This window comes from Trachemys scripta, chromosome 5, assembly GCF_013100865.1.
Source record: "Trachemys scripta elegans isolate TJP31775 chromosome 5, CAS_Tse_1.0, whole genome shotgun sequence".
NCBI lineage: Eukaryota > Metazoa > Chordata > Testudines > Emydidae > Trachemys > Trachemys scripta.
Window position 1 is genome coordinate 110,015,546 of NC_048302.1, and position 18,602 is coordinate 110,034,147.

General features: G+C 38.1%; 1 protein-coding gene across 8 annotated transcripts in view; it reads left to right on the forward strand.

Moving 5' to 3' along the window:
• LDB2 (LIM domain binding 2) overlaps nucleotides 1–18,602 on the forward strand; it is a 276,567-nt gene that overhangs the window by 214,679 nt on the left and 43,286 nt on the right. For all 8 annotated transcript variants that reach the window (XM_034771078.1, XM_034771074.1, XM_034771076.1 and 5 more), the window contains 3 exons: nucleotides 3,794–3,966; nucleotides 9,744–9,866; nucleotides 11,257–11,340. In XM_034771078.1, coding sequence (XP_034626969.1) covers nucleotides 3,794–3,966; nucleotides 9,744–9,866; nucleotides 11,257–11,340 — 380 coding nt within the window. The remainder of the gene's footprint in view (nucleotides 1–3,793; nucleotides 3,967–9,743; nucleotides 9,867–11,256; nucleotides 11,341–18,602) is intronic.

Genomic DNA, 18,602 nt, shown 5'->3' on the forward strand with positions numbered 1-18,602 from the left:
TTTGCCTTAGGAAGAACCTAATGGAGAGGGCCATGAAGCTACAATGGGACTCAGGCAGTGGGACCCTTCCCCCTGCCCCCCGTACACCGCCAGACTCAGCAAGGAGATTGGGATTAGGACCCAGTAGGGCAGGCTGTGACTGGTTAGGCAAGGAAGATGGGATTGGTCGCTGTGTGGAAAGGAAAGCTGGGACTAGTTGGGCAAGGAGGCTGGGTCTGAGATCTGTGGAGGGGAGACTGGGACTGGGAGATGATGGGGAATATGTGTATGTGGAGAGGACTGGGAGCCAGTTCGCTGGGTAGGGGAAAACACTGAGATCAGATGAAGAGCTGGGGAAGATGAGGAAACTGGGACTGCCTAAACAAGGAACTAATTGGGGTGTGGGGACATGAGAAGAGAGCAGGAGAGAAATCTGACAAACAGTTAGTGTACAGACTGAGGGAGAACTTGGACTGGCTGGGCAAAGAGACTGGGACAAGGAGCTGTTGGGATGAGGAGTGAGGCTGAGATTGGAGGATGACCCCAGGTAGGGAGACTGGGAGCCAGTGGGGGACAGGGAGAGAGACAGATGGGATAAGGAGTCACAAAGGGGAACCTGGGACAGGCTGGATAAGGAGACTGGGGGGAAGGAGTGGGGGAACTGATACTGGCTGAGCAAGTAAACTAGGACCTTTGGGTGAACCATCTGGCTGTCAGTATGATGCCACATAATGGAATTTCTGTTTTTTCAGTTTGCTTTATTAAAAACCTAGGAAATTATGCACAAAAACCTACATTAAAAGAACATTAATCAAGGTGCAAAATGAAGCACTTGAAACTTAGGAAATGTCAGAATTAAGGTTGCCTGTGCAACCTTTATTCATCCCCCTTGTCTTTAATTACATGATCACATACTATTTTTTCCACAGAACTCCTGCCTCACTCAGTGCACAGTATGGATGGTGCTCAATTAATTGTTTGTATTGACCATCTCGATGCACCCCAATTCTAGGTGCACCTTCCCAAGTGGTGAAAACCTATTTAGGATTTTTGTTCAATTTGGGCATTCATGTTGGTTAGTTTTGGTTTTATAGATGTGAAATGTGTGTGTGGGTGGGGTGTGTGTGTGCGTGCATGTGTATTGTGTTTAAATACAGACACCATACTGCAAAAGGGTTTTCATGCTCCTTCACAGCCTGGGGCACATCTTTATAGAGAGATAGTCATGGAGACACCTCCCTTCCCATTCATGATTGTGGAAACCCCCACTCTTCCATACACAGCTGCATAATATCTCTGTGGCAATCACAGCCATTGCTTATGTGTAAAAGTAATTACAGGAAAGTATTCTATACATTTTTAGCTTTCTTTAATGTGTTGCAGCAGCTGGAAACAAGGAGGAAAGCCAGCACCATGTGACCAGACCATTTTGGGAACCACCTATCGAACTATTTTAAACTGCATTTAAAATATGTTCATGATATTCATGCATTGCACAAGTAACGTGAATATACATTTATTGCAATCAGTAGAAATCCTGGATTTTCATATCAGGCAGTAACTGCTCAGGATGATTAGCAGGAAACTTAATTTGTCCTAATTAGCCTTAGGGGAGCGAGAAATTAACTTGATGGATAAATTTCTCATTTTACAATATACCATACTGAGCAACATAGGAAATTGTTACTTAAAGCTTTAGAAAAGTCTTCTGCGGATTCACTGGACTTTAGTTTCTCTAATTAAATTAAAAGACTATAGTAAATTAATGCATACTTGATGCGTGGGTGAGTTTTTTATGGGGGCTTATATGGTAGAATAATTGTGCAAATTATACATTGACTTGTCAGCTATATCCAGAGTCTTCAGTATAGATTTATAAATTACACGTAAAACTTCAATGTAATATAAGGCATTCATAGCCATGTTAAAGTTCCATATCTCAGCAAAATCTTTTAGCAAACCCTTGTATATTTTCTATATTTGTCTATCTATTGTACTGTTATATTATTATAATATAGAAAATAAAAAAGAGAGATTTATTAAACCCTGGGATTTTCTGGCACAATTCAATTGACTGAGACAGCTATAGATGATATTTTTGAAACTAATGTAGAAAGACCTAAACTACTTCCACAAAACTGCTCATCTATAAAGTGTCATACTTTTTAATTCCCAAGCCCCACTCTCAAATATATAAATAGGACAGATTCCTTAGTTCTTATGCAGGCAGAACTCCAAAGGAAGTAAATTTTTTAAAATTACCCTCAAAACATACAGAACAAGACAGAGAGACATGAACTCAGTGGTCTGAGCTAGGAATTAATGAGTTCTAATCTGGGCTCTGATACTGACTCCTCTATTGGCTTAGACTAAGTCACTTAACCTATCTGCCTTGGTTTTCCCTCTATATAATGGAGTCAATCTTTACCTATTGCCACATGGGAGTATAGAAACAGGAATGTTGAGGATTAATTAATATTTGCAAAACATTTTTCAGGTGAAAAACATAATATATTGTAAGTTCCAAGTATTATTAAGTCATTCTAAAAATACAATATTGATCTGTTCATAAAGTACCTATTCCTAAAATGTTGTCTTGGTGTTTTAAGTTGTTGATGGCAGCCAAACAGTCTACAAAAATGGAGCAGGAAAACATCAATTGCACATAACACATTTCCCTTTGATGTCTATTACTGCTACTACTCTGTGCAACTGAAAAACATTCAGAACTCATTTTATTTATTTATTTATTTATTTATTTATTGTGAGCTAAGTCCTGCAGTCCTTCTTCAAAACTGCCATTGATTTCAGTGATGTGAATTCAATGGGAATTTTTTCCAAGGATTGCAGGGTTTGTCCCTTGAAGTCTCTGAGTTGGGGTTTTAAAAAACAAATGCAGGCTGCTCTAGTGGTCAAATCTTTCTTCGTATACAGCCCATATCCATGGTCAGGGTATATCTACACTGCAGTAAAAACCCTGCGTCACCGAGTCTCAGAGACCAGGTCAGCTGGGGTCTCAGAGCCTGGGTTCCAGCCAGAGCTGGAGCATCTGCACTGCAATTTTATAACCCTGCAGCCCAAGCCCCACGAGCCCAAGTCAGCTGACCTGAGCCAGCCGCAGCACAGGTGTGGAACACAGTGCAGGCTTACCCCATGTGCATCTTCAGCCATTTTAGATTACCGTATATAGGCAACTATTTCCATTTGAATTGAAAAAAGAGATCTCTGTGCTATTAGCCTGTGGATTTATATATTGCATTCCACTGTCAGGGCTTCTTTCAATCGCAGGGTTTTTGTTTTCCTCCTATAGTTCTCGCTCCATTCAACAGACTGTATTAGGTATACATATATATTGTATATACTGTATTAATATATATGTGTATGTACTCTATGCATAAAAAGTTATATGTTTCTGTGCATGCATGTATTTGCATAAGCACATGTATGCTCTGGTTTTATTTACACATTTATTTATGGAAATGGGATATAGCATCCAAGTTTCAGACAAGATTTACCTAGCATAGCTCCTGTGTAGTAATAACCTTTGAACATCTACAAGAATCTCCAAACCTTCAGGAAGAAAGAAGCTAGTTCACCAACTATAAAAAAACTATACAAACTGAGGTCCTTACCTACTGAAGAGAATAGGCTTTTTTCCATTGATTTCAATGGGAGCAGGTGGAGACTCTAGTTCTGTAGCTCTCTGAGAATATGTATTATATTCTTTAAATGAAAGTTTCACTTAAAAACATTGATGTTGTGTTTGTTATAACCTAGAGTATTTGTTGATTTTTGCTTTGTATTTTCTTCACAGCCATTGGCAGGACCCTAATTCCTCGTTATTTTAGCACTGTCTTTGAAGGAGGTGTAACAGACCTGTATTACATTCTCAAGCACTCAAAAGAGTCATACCACAACTCATCTATCACAGTGGACTGTGATCAATGCACCATGGTCACCCAGCATGGAAAACCCATGTTTACCAAGGTAACAGGAAAGGCTCCGTAAAATATATTGTGTTTTGTGTATGTGTGTGTGTTTTTCAGGGAGTATTGAAGGATAATTATTACTGTGTTTTTCTGAAAGGCTTTGTTGATTTCTAATACCTCAACCACTTTCATCCCTTTATATTTTGTATTATTATTATTTGTTACATGACTGGAAAGCTTTGTGGGCACCTTTTGCAGTCTTCATAGGAAGTTTTGCAAGAGAAGGCACATAAAACTAAGCCATCACAGCCACCAATCTTATAGGAACTAAGTTTCAGCTGCCTGTGTACTTTATCTCAGCTTAATTTTGAAACAACAGTGAATGATTACATTCTTGATACATTTTGGTTAACATGCTTTATTTAGATATTTTACCCATTGGAGACTGGGAAGTCTCAGTACAGCTGGTGCTTTAATACAATAGAGCCTGATCCAAAATGCATTGAAGTCAAAGGAATGATTCACAGTGATTTCAGCAGTCTTTGGCTAAGGCTCTAAGTAGGTGTCCACCACGTCTGATTGAAGATTGAATTTTGTTCATGCTTTGGCCCCTTCCAGTCTTGCAGCTAAATCACATCATTAGATAGGATGCATTATACTTATATAAACAAGACCAAACAGGCAGAAAAGCAATTAGATATACCAAATTAAAATAAAATAACAATCGTATGGATTTAAATGACACTTGAAATGAAAAATTACAACAAACTGTGGTTAGTGAGAATGGAAATACATGCTTTGCTTATTTAGCTGAGGTCATCCTCCTTTATTCTCATTTTTATGCATCCTCAGATGGCTAAATCCCACTCTTTGAATGGAGAAAAGTACAAGAGGGAGGGGACTGATGAAATGTATCCGAGCTTTTAGGGAACAGTTAAACCTGTTCTATATTCCTCACTGGCATGTGGGACTGATGAGGTTCTAGTGTAGGCAGAGAATATAGGCCTCTGGCATTTGTGATGACTGAGCATTTCTAGGGTATTCTTGGCATGGTCTGATCATGTAGAACTTGTTCCACCAGATTGCATTGACTTTTTGCCTGCCATATTCACATACCTCTTTCACAGTATTTAAAGGACATTGAGATTGAGTTACTGGTAGGGTTGGCCAGAAAACAAGAATTTTGTTTTGAGAAAAAAATTGAGGTTTCAACATTTGGGTCTATTCCATGGAATGAAAACAAAACAAAACAAAAAACAACTCAAAGGCTTTACTGAAACATTCCAACCAACTCAAGTTACTGGGGCTCCTCTGAGTTTATGATGCATGCATTGCATCAAAAATTTGCCCCCCAAAGAGAAGGAAGCGTGCCAAGTAAACCAGCTGTTCCTAGATGACCCCTCCTCACCACCTGGCCAGTGAAGAGCTTGCATATTGCAGCCATGGCTAGATGTTTGGCTATATGCAGTGGAAGGGAAGCTATAGTGTAGCTACTTGTCCCTTCTGCGTGGCACTCGAACAACATTTGTGTCATTTCCATGATTTTTCTCCCCTTTGTGATGCACTTAGCCAAAGGGCAGAACATGGGTCAGTTGGTTTAATGCAATATTACACAGAGAAGCAGTTTTTTGGAACCCTTCCTTTGGAATCTCTAGCATTCAATAATTTTGAAACAACAGTGAATGGTCTCAATCTTGCAAAGATTCGCAAAATTGGAGTCTTAGTGACACCGTACACACTCCAATAGATCATAGAATATCAGGGTTGGAACAGACCTCAAGAGGTCATCTAGTCCAACCCCCTGCTCAAAGCAGGACTAATCCTCAGACAGATTTTTGCCCCCGATCCCTAAATGGCCCCCTCAAGGATTGAACTCACAAACCTGGGTTTAAGCAGACCAATGCTCAAACCACTGAGCTATCCCTCCATAGTGAAGGTTCTGTTGAGGAGTCTAATGTAAATCTCTATACTTCAATAGACAGTTCACTCAGGGATACAATTTAGCTTCAGGAAAAAGATTAAATTGTTTTTATATGTTTTTACAATTAAAACATTATTTTTCTTACTAAAACGCCTTTAGAATGTAGAATAAGGGAGAAAAGAGTAACATTGCTTGGCATGTTCGAAAGTGAGTTAGAACCAAACTTTGCCCTCTAAGGTGCATGCACAACTCCCAGTGACGTCCATAAGGACCCAGCACATGTAATGGCAGAACTGTGCCCTTGCAGCCTGGGTCAATTTTGAATTGACAAAATTCAAACCTCATGTAACATGTGTAACTACATTAAATTTAATTCACCCACTTAACACTATGTCAGAATTTGGTCAAGTAAGGTTTTTCTTTCCTTTAGTGACTCTGTTGTAAACATTTTTAGTATTCAAACACATCAAGCACACTGCTGTTGTTTAGCACCCACTTTGGTCTGATGAACAGTCTGTAAGCTAAAAATTCTCTAAATAGTTTTAATACAATAGTCTGGAACAGTCCTGATAGAGGTTTGATCATCTGTTGCATCAATGATCCACATGCTATGCATTTTTATATTTTCCTGCTTAGCTCAACTTATTAGATAGTACTGAGTAAATATGAGATTAGTAATTTTTTTTCTTTTTTAAGCAAGGTACTTAAGCATATACCTGACTTTAAGTGCAAGTAGTCAAAATTGACTTAAATGGGGTTATTCACGTGCTTAAAGTTACCCAAGTACTTAAATATCTTACTGAACTAAGAAGTCAACGCTACATTTTTAATAAAATCCAAAAGAAATAAATTAATAGAAATATTTAATAAGGTTCAGGGTGTGAATTAAAACTAATAAAAGAAGGGAAATTCATGTTCAGGATTAAAGGTCCCAGTTAACAGTTTTGCCACTGACTTCTGTGATAGTATAATCAGGTTCTAAACATCCAAGCTACCATGTTAATTCACCATGGTGTTTGGATTTTAGATTTTTTCCCCCTTCACACAGTGAAAACAATGCTCTCACAGAATTAACCCAAACTCTTCTAATTTACTTATACTCAAACTTTATATGGTAGTTGAGCTGTTTTTTAGTGCTAGTGATTTTTATATTTCCCAATAGTCTCACATAAATGAACTTTACAGAGATCAGTGCTACTAAAAATGGTCATAGCCTACATGCATTTATCGTTATAATAAAAATACATTTTTCTCTGCAGTTGACAGACTCACTCATCCATACTTCACAAGTATAACACTAAAGCTCACTTTATCTTTTTTAAGTCTTACTGAGTAAATAATCTTACTAATTGTATGTATTCATAAAAGCTTTAGACTGCTTTTCAAGTAAAGGAACAGGTTTGAGAAATGATCTATTAATATGGGCTGAAAAGGGAAGAAAAGATTTTTTATTTTAGAAAAACTACATTTTATCCAATAGAAAGCAATTTTGAGGTCATTTTTCATAGGTGCAACCCATTGAATAGCCTACAATTAATCAATGCAAGGAAGGGGTTAAAAAGCTATTGGTTAGTTTGAGAAATGTTCTTTTTTAGTTTTCTTTTTCCTGGCCTAGTCTAGAGCTGCCACGTGATATACTGAATGCCTGCCAGCCTCTTTCTTGTTGATCCTCCGGAGACCATCTGTGCTGGGGGCATTGATTAGAGTGTGTCTGCTGGGATTACATCTTTTCTGTTACCATGCCAACTAATCAGCTGATTTTGGTTACCACAGAAACAAAATGTCAGAGCTCACAGTAAGGTAACATGAATTCAGCACAACAGAAAATGTTTTCTTAATTGGAGACCCTTTTGATTTTGGATTCTGTGGGAAAGGCACCTTTTCTTAAAAAAAAAAAAAAAAAAGAGGCCAACTTCAAATAAGAACTACATTAATTTTATTGATTAGAAGCAATACCTGAAATTCTCTTGGACAGGGGAAAATTAAATTTCTTTATAAGATGTGTAAAATTTTGCCAATGATATGAGGTATGTGTTCCAGCTTTTCTGTGACCATTTGTTAACATGTGTTCATAAAATAAAGTCTATTGAGAGCTCTATTTCTTAACATTTCATAGAAGACATATTTGGGAGCATATGAGATATTGTTATAAGAAATTATTATAAGCCCGATGTAGTTTAATATTAACTGGGCAATAACCAGGATCCTTCACTTCAGTACAGTAATATTGATAGGCTCAGCTACTTCACATTGGAGTATTAGAGTCGTGTGTGTGAAATTTTTAATCTTAGTATGAAAATAATGAGAACATCAAAGAGTCAAGTGAGGGAATGAATCCTGCATATAGGCCATCAGCTATAGAAAAACTGAATGCATGACAGAGGTACAGTGAATAAGAGAACCCAAAACTTACTAACAAATCTCTCTTTTCTAGGCCTACAATATTTTGCCTGCACAATATGCCTGGTAGCCTAGTCTAAGTGGTTTTGAACACTATGCGAAAGCAGGTCAAACTGTGAGGAGACAACAGCATCAAATAAGTAGTTAATCAGAAAAAATACACACTGCAAAACCACAAACTAAATAAATCTGGATTTGGTGGTCACACCAACGTGCAAACAGACTAACTAGTAAACTAGCATTACAATTTGTTTTATTTCATTCTGCTATTATTTGATTAAAGTTGCAATAAGTGTCTCTTTTTTAATGGAAGATTGTTATCTAATTGTCTGTGCACAGTCCTGTAAGAACATTTCACTAATTACTTCTCTCTCCTTTCATTATTTCTTTCACTGCAGGTTCCCTCAGTCATACTAACTCCTAACAGGAGTTTTGAGACTAAATTCATAACCAGGTTTTTAAAAAGAGTTTCCAGTGCTGCTAATGTGTACAATGTTTCAGGGATCCACTAGCCAGGGCATCATGCAAGGAGTGCATTTGGCACCCTCAAGAAGACTGAATCCATGACAGCTTCATGATACTCAGATACTTCACTGCTCACAGATAAAGCTGTGGGCAGCTCTATGAAAGCCAGCCACTTCCTCTCCCTTCCCCTGCAGTGCCCAACTGCATTTACCCATCCTTCTACCTGCCCACCCACCCCCTTGCTTTTCTAATACAGCATCCTTCACAGTACAATATGAATTATTTGACTGTGGGGGGTAACTCACATGTACAGAGCTACAAGATCAGGCATTGGCATACTGGTCTAAGTGTCTCTTTTTTGCCCCCATGACACTCAGCTTCAATATCACATGAGAGTCAGCCCCATGGAGCTACCAGTGCAGACCCAGGGACACCTGCATGTAGCTTTCTGGTTAGTGGCAAATGTGTGGGATAGGCAGCTGATAAAAAAGAAAGAAAACAAGAGAAGAAAACCAGATTAAAAATAAAAAGGGGGTGTATATGTGGGGAGGAAGCACTTGGAAAAAGACAATAAGAAAAAAAGAACAGAAAAATGAGTATTGACAGCAACCATGCTGGGGCATTATGCACTGCTAGTGGATGCAAATGGAGCATTTATACATTAATCCATTAGTAGGGAGGATCAAACTTTAAAAGGTTGGGAATGACTGGTTCAGCAGCTTGACATCAAGTATGCACAACAGTCACCTATGCTGAAAGGTTTAGTATCATTAATTAGCAGTGGTGATTAAAAAGGGAAACAAAAATGGTGCAATAAATAAGATTTAGTATACACAGTGCTATAAAATCTAGAGTATAATAAGTTATTGTCTCCACCATGAAGTTACTTTCCCTAATTCTTTTTCTAGAGAAGGGGAAACAATTAACCCAATGACAATGGACACTAAAATACAGATGATATTTTGGTATTTAGTTTAAATGAGTCAGAATACTGTAATTCTGCACAGATTTCCTGGAAGATTTTATTTCATGTGTTTTATTAATCCTAGGTATGCACAGAAGGGCGTCTTATCTTGGAGTTTACCTTTGATGATCTTATGAGAATAAAAACATGGCACTTTACCATTAGACAGTACAGAGAATTAGTCCCACGCAGCATTCTAGCCATGCATGTAAGTAATCCTTTTTTCATTTGACCTAATGCAAAGAGATGAGATTATATTTTTAAAGAACTCCAGCAAATTTCACAGCCCAGGCAATTAACTATAAATATTTTGTTCTGACTGCACCCGCATTAATTTATAAGCCCTTCTTTCATCACTCTCCCCTGGTTCTCAGTGTTTCATGTAAGGCTATATTGTAACTATATTTTCACAGTTATTTTTCACTTAGCTCTAATACATTTTTTCTTGAATCCCATTTTGTCGTTGTGGGTTGCATGACAAAGATTTGGGGTCAAAATCCGCTTTCATTTATATTGATGCAACTCCACTGAAGTCAGTGGGCTTTCACCACTGTAGCTGAGAGAAGAATTTGGCCCTTAAATGTGAACGCTGATTTTTATACTCACAGGAGATAGCAAATACATACATACACAAACCAAAACTTTGGAACCTGATTCCAGATCTTATTTTCACATTGAAAGCCCCTTCTCAGTAATGACATGAACCAGAATTCCAGAGTACTTTTACATTGTTACTCCTGGGGGCATACTGCACCAAAAAAATAAAAATTCTGCACCAAAAAATTAAAAATTTTGTGCACAATATTTTAAAGTTCTGCAAAATTTTGAAAATCTTATTTGTCAAAATAACACTACATAATCACACCAGTTTCAATTATTTTGGTAATTTGTTTCAAAATACCTGTCAGCAAGTATGTCTGTAACAATACAGGCACACACAAAAATCCCCCCAGGAGAAGAGAGTTAAAGAAACCCCAATGACAACCCAGTTCCTGTTTTCCTCCCTCCCCACAGGATGGAGTCAGACTCCCACAACCCCCTCCCCCCATAGCCCACCTGAAAATCTAACCCACAGTCCCTACCAGAAGATCTTCTAGTCTGTGGCCTGATCCTACAAGCCCTCTGACATAGAACCTTCATGAAAGTAAATGATAGTTTGCACAACTGGTTTAATCACTTAAAGCAAGAGTTGTGTATTTAGAAAAATGTGATACAAAAAGATTACAGACTTGGGGATGGTCACTATCTCATACTATATCTTTTGTACAGTGTCTACCACACTAGGGTCCCGATCTCATTTAGGGACTCCAAGTGCTAATATAATATATATAATAGTAATTTTATATAAATGCATTTAGCTTTTAAGGTGAGCTGGACTAGTTGAGGGAATTATAGAAAGACCATCTGAAATGGACTTTGTCTAACAACAAATTAGTATTGTTTAATATTACAAATCCAGTAAAAGACCTCTGGAGTGGTTTTATTTATTTAAATTTTAATTCTAGCCTCGAAATGTAATTTTTCCACAAGAGTGATTTCCCCCCTCAAAAAACAAACCAAAAGCAAAGTGCCAATTTCCTTGTTTCCTTCCTACTTAGGCACAAGACCCTCAGGTGCTGGAGCAGCTGTCCAAAAACATCACCCGAATGGGTCTGACTAACTTCACCCTCAACTACCTCAGGGTAAGTGCTACTGCACTCGGCAGTTATTGTGAGTAATTTTAAAAGGTTACAAGCATTGTTGAGCCAACATAACAAAAACAGGGTATGAGCCAGTCAAGTAAGGTTGGAACCAGCCCTTAATGAGGGTGGGGGAGTAATATTGTGATTGGAATTAGGGTAACAAAGCAGCACATAGCAATGTTGGGGCTCAAACCTGCCCCATTGAAGTGAATAGAAAATTTGCTATTGACTTGAATGGAAGCTGGATCTGTCCTTGTGTTTTTCCTGGGCTTTCTTTTCAACTTTTCATAATTTAACAGGATTTATTGTTTGTAAACTAGAAGTTTTCCATCCTGTTTTGCTAAGATTTCTTATTTGTTTTCTCTTGTCTCTAAATCACTGTTTCTGAGAAAACTGCAGCTAGTTCTTACCACCATCCAGTGGTCTCAGCCTCCTTTCCACTTCCATAATAAGAAGCAGTATTAGCAGAAGGCACAGGTCCCGCTCTGAAAGCAGTCATACCCTCCATGCTCCCACCCTGCTTTGCCTCTGGGAGCCTGAGTTCTTTCCTCAGCTTTGCACTACATTGTCTGTATTTTTTTTTATGATTAAATAATGCATTTGTTCCCATTGCTTTCTGAACCTTGAAGTGCATTCAAAGTTTGTAAGTTTATTTTTATTTTCTCAAAGTATTCTCCTGTGTGGGTTCACAGTGCACACACTGAAATAAGAGTCCGGAAAGTTAATATTTTTATGGTTAAAATGCAAATCATTTCTAGTTTTAAAATGAGGCAAGGTACCTAACAATGCACCAAGCCAAGGTGGACACCAGTAACGGTTTATTTTTCCTTTTAATTAAGTGAATAGTTATTCAAAATGTTTGGGCTTTTAGAAAAACAAGAGTATTCTGAAAGATGAAAATGTTATCAGCCCAATGCAGAGCTGCACAGAATAGCAGTTAAATCAGCTGCAATTCAGTGGGGGTCATGATTCTACACAATGTTCCAGGCAGACAGAGACCTGCACCAAGCAGAACCCCACTGAAATTAGTGGGGCTCTATGTGAGCACAGGGATAACTTGCAGGACTAAGGTGAGATTTCACCCAGATGTCTCTATGGCTATGCCCTTGTTCCCCCAGTTGACTAGTTGGTCATTGCTAATTACTTATTTAGCATCAGATTAAAAACAGTAGCTCAAATGCTACTCTCAGTTATACAGGGCAGGTTTACCCCCAATGGAACCGAGAGAAGAATTCGGCACAAAACCTGAGGTGAAATAAAACAGCATATTAGAATTGTTGCCAGTAGAAATATTACAATCAGATGTATGTGTTGTGGTGTTCCGTGTGCAATCTTAGATGGTTCGGGGAGTGCCATTTTGAATTCGCAACACTCTGTCACTCTAGCAACTGCCAACACCTTGCAATTCCTTTGCTACATGTTCTCTAACTGTTGAATGTGAGACAGACTAATGAGATAGGCAGAAACTCTGAGATATAGATTAGTGCACATTTGGCATGAACTATCCATGCTGGTATCATACTGTCGGGGGTGGGGAGGGAAAGAAAAATGGTATCAAGATAAGCACTGAGAAGATACACAGTAAAGTGGAAAGGGATTAAATGATGAAGTCTTACCTTTTTTTTTTTTTCTTTTTCTTCCAGAGTAGTCTAGTTTTGTTAGTTTAAAAGACAACATTAGGTCCCTGGGTACAAAGCTTTTGCTGACTCTTGGCCATGGTGATTCCAAAAGGAAATCTTTTCCAAGGCACTCTCTGCTTCTTTCTGCTTTGTAGTGATGAATTGATCATTCTGCTCTTTTCAGATGTGCAGCTCATCATTGGCACTCACATGAGATGATACACTTCCCGTTTGATTTACTTGTTTTCCCATCGTTTTCTTCTTTTAATTTTGAAATAAAAATTCCTTCTTAACCCAGAGCTGTAAAATCGTTCATTGAAAAAAAAAATCTCTTTAATGCAGCTATGTTTAAATTTTTTAAAGTCAGCATTTTACCTGATTTTTATTTAAACCTTTCTGGTGTTTAATAATTAGTATTGTTATGCGTTTTTAAATAAGGTTTTAAACATGAGCCTATAAATGATTTCCATTTTTCTTTTGCTGCATGCTGCAAAGGCTTGTGATAATCATAAGAAAAAACTTCATTGATGGGCAGAATTAATCATTTTTATTCTCCAAAGCACACACAGCAGCGAGCTATGCTGCAGTCTTTTTAAAAGCAGAATTTAAACCTTGATTTAAGATACTGATGATATAAAGGTGTGGCATGTATATTGTACTCTGTAAACACTATAGTATGGCATATCCCTATTATTTGGGATAATTACCATTTCTACTATTCAAACCTTCTACCTGTATACTCTGTTTTTTCTTCATTCACTTTGAGTTGGTGGCAATAAAGCTGCTGTGCTTAGAGGAACATTAATTTTGTTAAAGGCTGGAGGGAGGTAGAAATCTTAAAAATATTTTCTTGGAAATGTGAAACAAAATTTACTGCCCTACCAGTTTTGCCATGTTGTATTTGGCAAATGTGCTTTCTCCCCACTCCTTCCTGGTTCTGTAAAGAACATAGGTTTTCTTTTGCTTTGGTTATTACCTTGTTTTGTACTAGCATAATTGATTAGCTCATCAATGGGGTCAGCATGCTTTGCTGTAGCTCTTGCATAGGATTCGTTAGTTACTGGTGGTCCTCTGAGAAACAGTGAACGATATCTCATAGGTTTTAAATTAATATCAACCATTGTTTTTATTTTGTTTCTTATCAAGTGATGGATATTGTAAAAAATCAGATATTAAGGCTAAGAACTATATCCTGCCCTCAAACAACACTCTAGGTAATGAATAGGAGCCCTATTCAGAGAGAGAGGATGAACATGACAATCCGTAGAACAGTACCTATCAGATTGTAAAAATTTTAGATAGGTAAATTGTTACCTGTGTGCTTTGTTAGATACTTAGCTACTCCCCTTAGGTGTGAATTTAGATACACCTACTTTACAATGGACTTGAACCAAGTCTGAACAATAGGGATATACTTGGAGTACCATTCCTTTATATTTTAGAGCTCAAATTCCTCTCTGTCCCTGTGCCATATAATTTCATATTCCAAAAAAACAAAGCTACATTTCTCACATACAGGAAGTTTAAAAAAAGCTCACTCCAGCATTGTAAAGCAGTTGCAGCTAGATGGAACCTTTAGGCACAGCCCTATGCTGTCCAGCAGGAGCCCAGAATTCCTCCTCCGCTTCTCCCTTGCTCTGGGGAAGGAAGGGAATGGAGTAGTTTGTTACAGCCCTTTACCAGGTGTAGATATTCCATCTTCTCCTCAAGCCAATTCAGCTCTACTCACTTGTGTGTTAGGGTGAGCTCTGCCCATTCCCCAGCCGCCACCCACCCCCTGCACAGGAAGAACCAGCTCTGTAGAGTCAGCTCTCTCCACCCAATGTCTGGGTAATGATCCAGGCAGGCCAGAGAGGGAACGGAGAGGTCTTTTTCCCCCTTATGTCCCTGCATGAGTGTGTTAAGCCCAGCCATGATCTGAGCCTTAATTACAAAGTAGCCAATTCTCTATTATGCACCCCAGTAACAAAATGTCACCATTGCAAATGTCAGGTTGGGGGTCAATAACCTCTGGAGCCCACTTTTTACTTAATTAGTTTCTCACTAGACATTTTCAGTCTTCTAGTCTTAGAAGGCTAACATAATAAATTATATAATGGGATAAGATTTCGAAAGGGGACACTTAAATTGCATCCACCCCGTTTATATGCATACCTGTTATGCATGCACATTTTTCATTTGTACATGCAAAATATACACTTATGTATGCAATTATTCCTTTTAATGTGCCATTAAGGAGTTTGCATGTATAAATATGGGTATTAGGACAAAATATTTGAGTGTCATTTAGGGGTTCTGCTCAGGAAGTTTGGCCCTAGTTCTGCAATTATCTGTGGTACTATCTGGTCAGTATTTCACTGTTATATTGCACCCAAATATATATATATATATTAAAAGAATGTTAAGGTTGCAAAGTCAAGCACTCAAAAGTTAGGAGGTGCCAGAATTAAGGTTTCCCTCTTAATTGTTCCCCCTTGTGCATTATGATATAGTCCTTAATTATATGTTCACATGTTACTTTTTCCCACAGAACTTCTGCCTCATTTAGTGTGCATGGTAGATGGTCCTCATTGAATGGGTAGCTATTCAATATTTCTTTTTATCCTCATAATTCAGTGTGTGGTACCATGTATTATTTACTGCACACCATCTAAACCCCACACTGAACACAGAATTATTAATTTCCTCCTGGGGTTTTCTGTGGTGCTTTCATCATAGTATCTTAGTCCTTTACAAATGTTAATGAATTTATATTCACAACACCCCTATGAGGTGAAGCCAAGGATTAAGGCCAAAACTGTCAAAAAGTGTCAACTAATTCTGGGTGCCCAATTTCAGAGATTTAGGGCCTGATTTTTCAGAGTACTTAGAATGTTATAACACTTCATATATTCAGAGCAGAGGTTCTGTAATTGGGAGTGCTGAGCACTTTTGCAAATCAAAAGAAAATGAGGAACACACTGTTTCCCCATGCAAAAAGTTTAGTTTCTGGGCTTGCCTATACTTCAGAAATTTTAGCGACAGGGCTGTGTCAACACAGCCTTGTCACTAAAAGTCAGCAAGTGTGAACGCTCTTTTGCAGTATTTTGTTGGCACTTTTGCGAGTGGCATAAGCTTTGTCGGCAGGAGAGCGATCCTGCCGCGTTCACACTCCCTCTTGTATCGGCAAACAGACTGGTCTCTGTCGGAAGACAGGATACTGGGCTTGATGGATCTTTGGTCTGACCCAGTATGGCCATTCTTATGTTCTTAGTCAGGTGATCCTGCCATGGAATTTCTAGTGAGGCAAACACTATATTGCAGGAAGTGTTTATTTTAGTGGCAATCACAGTAGCTTGCATCCCTCCCTTTTGTGTGTCTATCTCTTTGTAGGATAAAATAGGCTGGTACTTTCTGAATGGAAAATTTGATGAAGTGTGCGTCTTTGACAATCAAATACAAGGTAGTTTTTTAAAAATATAACATCCTCTAATATACATCACAAAACGCTTTACAGCAAGAATCCATCTATCATAAGCTGAAGAGAAAGGGGAAAAGAAGTTCTTAAGAAACAGTTTATAGAAAAGAAGTGATCAAGATGAAAGGAAAGGGATGGGGGGACAGAGGGCAAATCAGTTCCAGAAAAATGGGCCAGCTCAAGTAAAAGATGAACATCCAACTAAGCAATATTGTAAAGAGGAGACCAAATCTGGGGTAACAGAGTCAAGAGATGGATACAAGGTCATAAAGTTGTTGTTAATAATAATTGTCCCTTGTGTAACACTTTTCATCCATCAATCTCAAAGCACTTTACAAAAAGGGATATATATTTTGTAGATGGGGAAGCTTAGGCAGATAGAGGAAAAGTAGGCTGGAGCAAGTGTCTCAAGAATTTTGAAAACTAGGAAGACAAGTTTTAATGGGATTTTGAGATGTATAGGAAGCCAGTGCAGATGCCAATAGTATAGATATGGATGATCAATTCTGTTTCTTGGCATAGTATTTGTTTCTCTAGATAATAGGAATTTAGGAAGACAATAAACAAGAGAGAAAGGTGGCAGCAAGGGAATAAGTGATTAAAGCATTAAAAATTTCAAGTGAGGCAAAGACAAATTCTAGCAATATTGTAGAAGTAGTGAAGGCAAATTTTCACATACAGGACACTGTGATGGGCTCTTGGCTCTTAGTTTAAGAGAGTCCGAAAGGCAAGATATATTGTGCATGAATTCAAACTGACTATTGGTGCACTGTAGACATACAAACACATGACCTTGGGAGCAAAATTAATGTCTAGATTAAAGAGAATGAGAGGATGACAGAGAGATTGAGACAAAGAGGTCTTCAGTCTCTGAAGCATTCAGGAGTGGGAAATCAGGGTATAGCATGATGTGGGCAGTTTAGAAAAAGACAGAAAGATGGAAGAGAGAATGTTAGGAGTGTTATCTTGGGAGATAAGATAGAAGGAGAACCAGTAAGAGGGCCAAGAATAGAGCCTTAGGGCAGTTTTTAGAGGACAGGATGAAAAACCTATACTAGAATGCAATACAATCATAAATAGTACTAATACATGAGAATTAGGGAAGTAGGATTTATATGAGGACCTGGCAGTGCCAATCCCAACATTTTGTTCCAGGCAGTCAGAATGGCAGAATGATTTGTTGTTTATCAAATACCAGTGGTGTGCCTGATGCAAATAGGAATGTGCAGAGAGGGATGTATATTCGAAGGGGGTCAAGAAATAGATACTGATGCAAATCCAATGGCTTAAAATCACTGCACTACGTCTGCATAGGGTATTCCATAGTCTGAATCATTAGCTGCAAAAGAGCTGCATTGCAGTTACATGGTCTGATTCTTGCACAAAGCCTGATTACTCTAGCTTTATGTAGGCAGGAGTGAATTTCACTATAACAGCCACCATTCACTAATATTAAATGGCAGACTGTGTAAATAGCATGAATTAATGTAAAAAACTCAGCATCAGTATGTTTTTCTTGTTTCGCGAAGGACCAAAGTCTGAGCAGCCAAAAGGATCCTTAGCCACAAATGTAACTATTGTATTTCTTGTAGTTTAACTTTCTCTTTATGGTGATTTGGTTAAACTCTGTGAATCCACTCAAGAACAGCTAAGGAGACAGACAAGGCGATTGTACTTTGATGTGACTATTAACTGAAGTGAGAAAGCACATATAACAGTTGTAGTTACAAAACTAACCATTGTTTTGGGTTCGAGTAGCTTTGTAGCTCTTGTTTTGAGTTTGCTTTGTCTTGTACACCCAAATGTTCCCAAAACTGGAAAGTAGTCTCACCACTTTCTATTAGAAAAAATAGCAATGGGCCCTAAATAAAAATGTAAGCCAAGATTTTCAAAAGTGACTAGCTATTTTGGGTTTCTCAGCTCTGAGATACCCAACCTGAGACAACTTGAAGAGGCCTGATTGTTAGAAAGTGCTGAATACTCAGTCTTATCCTGGGCTGTAAGTTTTCCAGTCTTTATCTACGAATCTAAGAAAATTACAGCAATTGGGTCTGATTTTGATCTCTCATGCACCAGCTGTACATTGTTGTAACTGTTGACTTTAGTGGATTTACTGCTGATTTATGATGTATGATTCACAAACATGTTTAAAAATCATGATGGGTATCTTAGGTGTCAGGGTCATG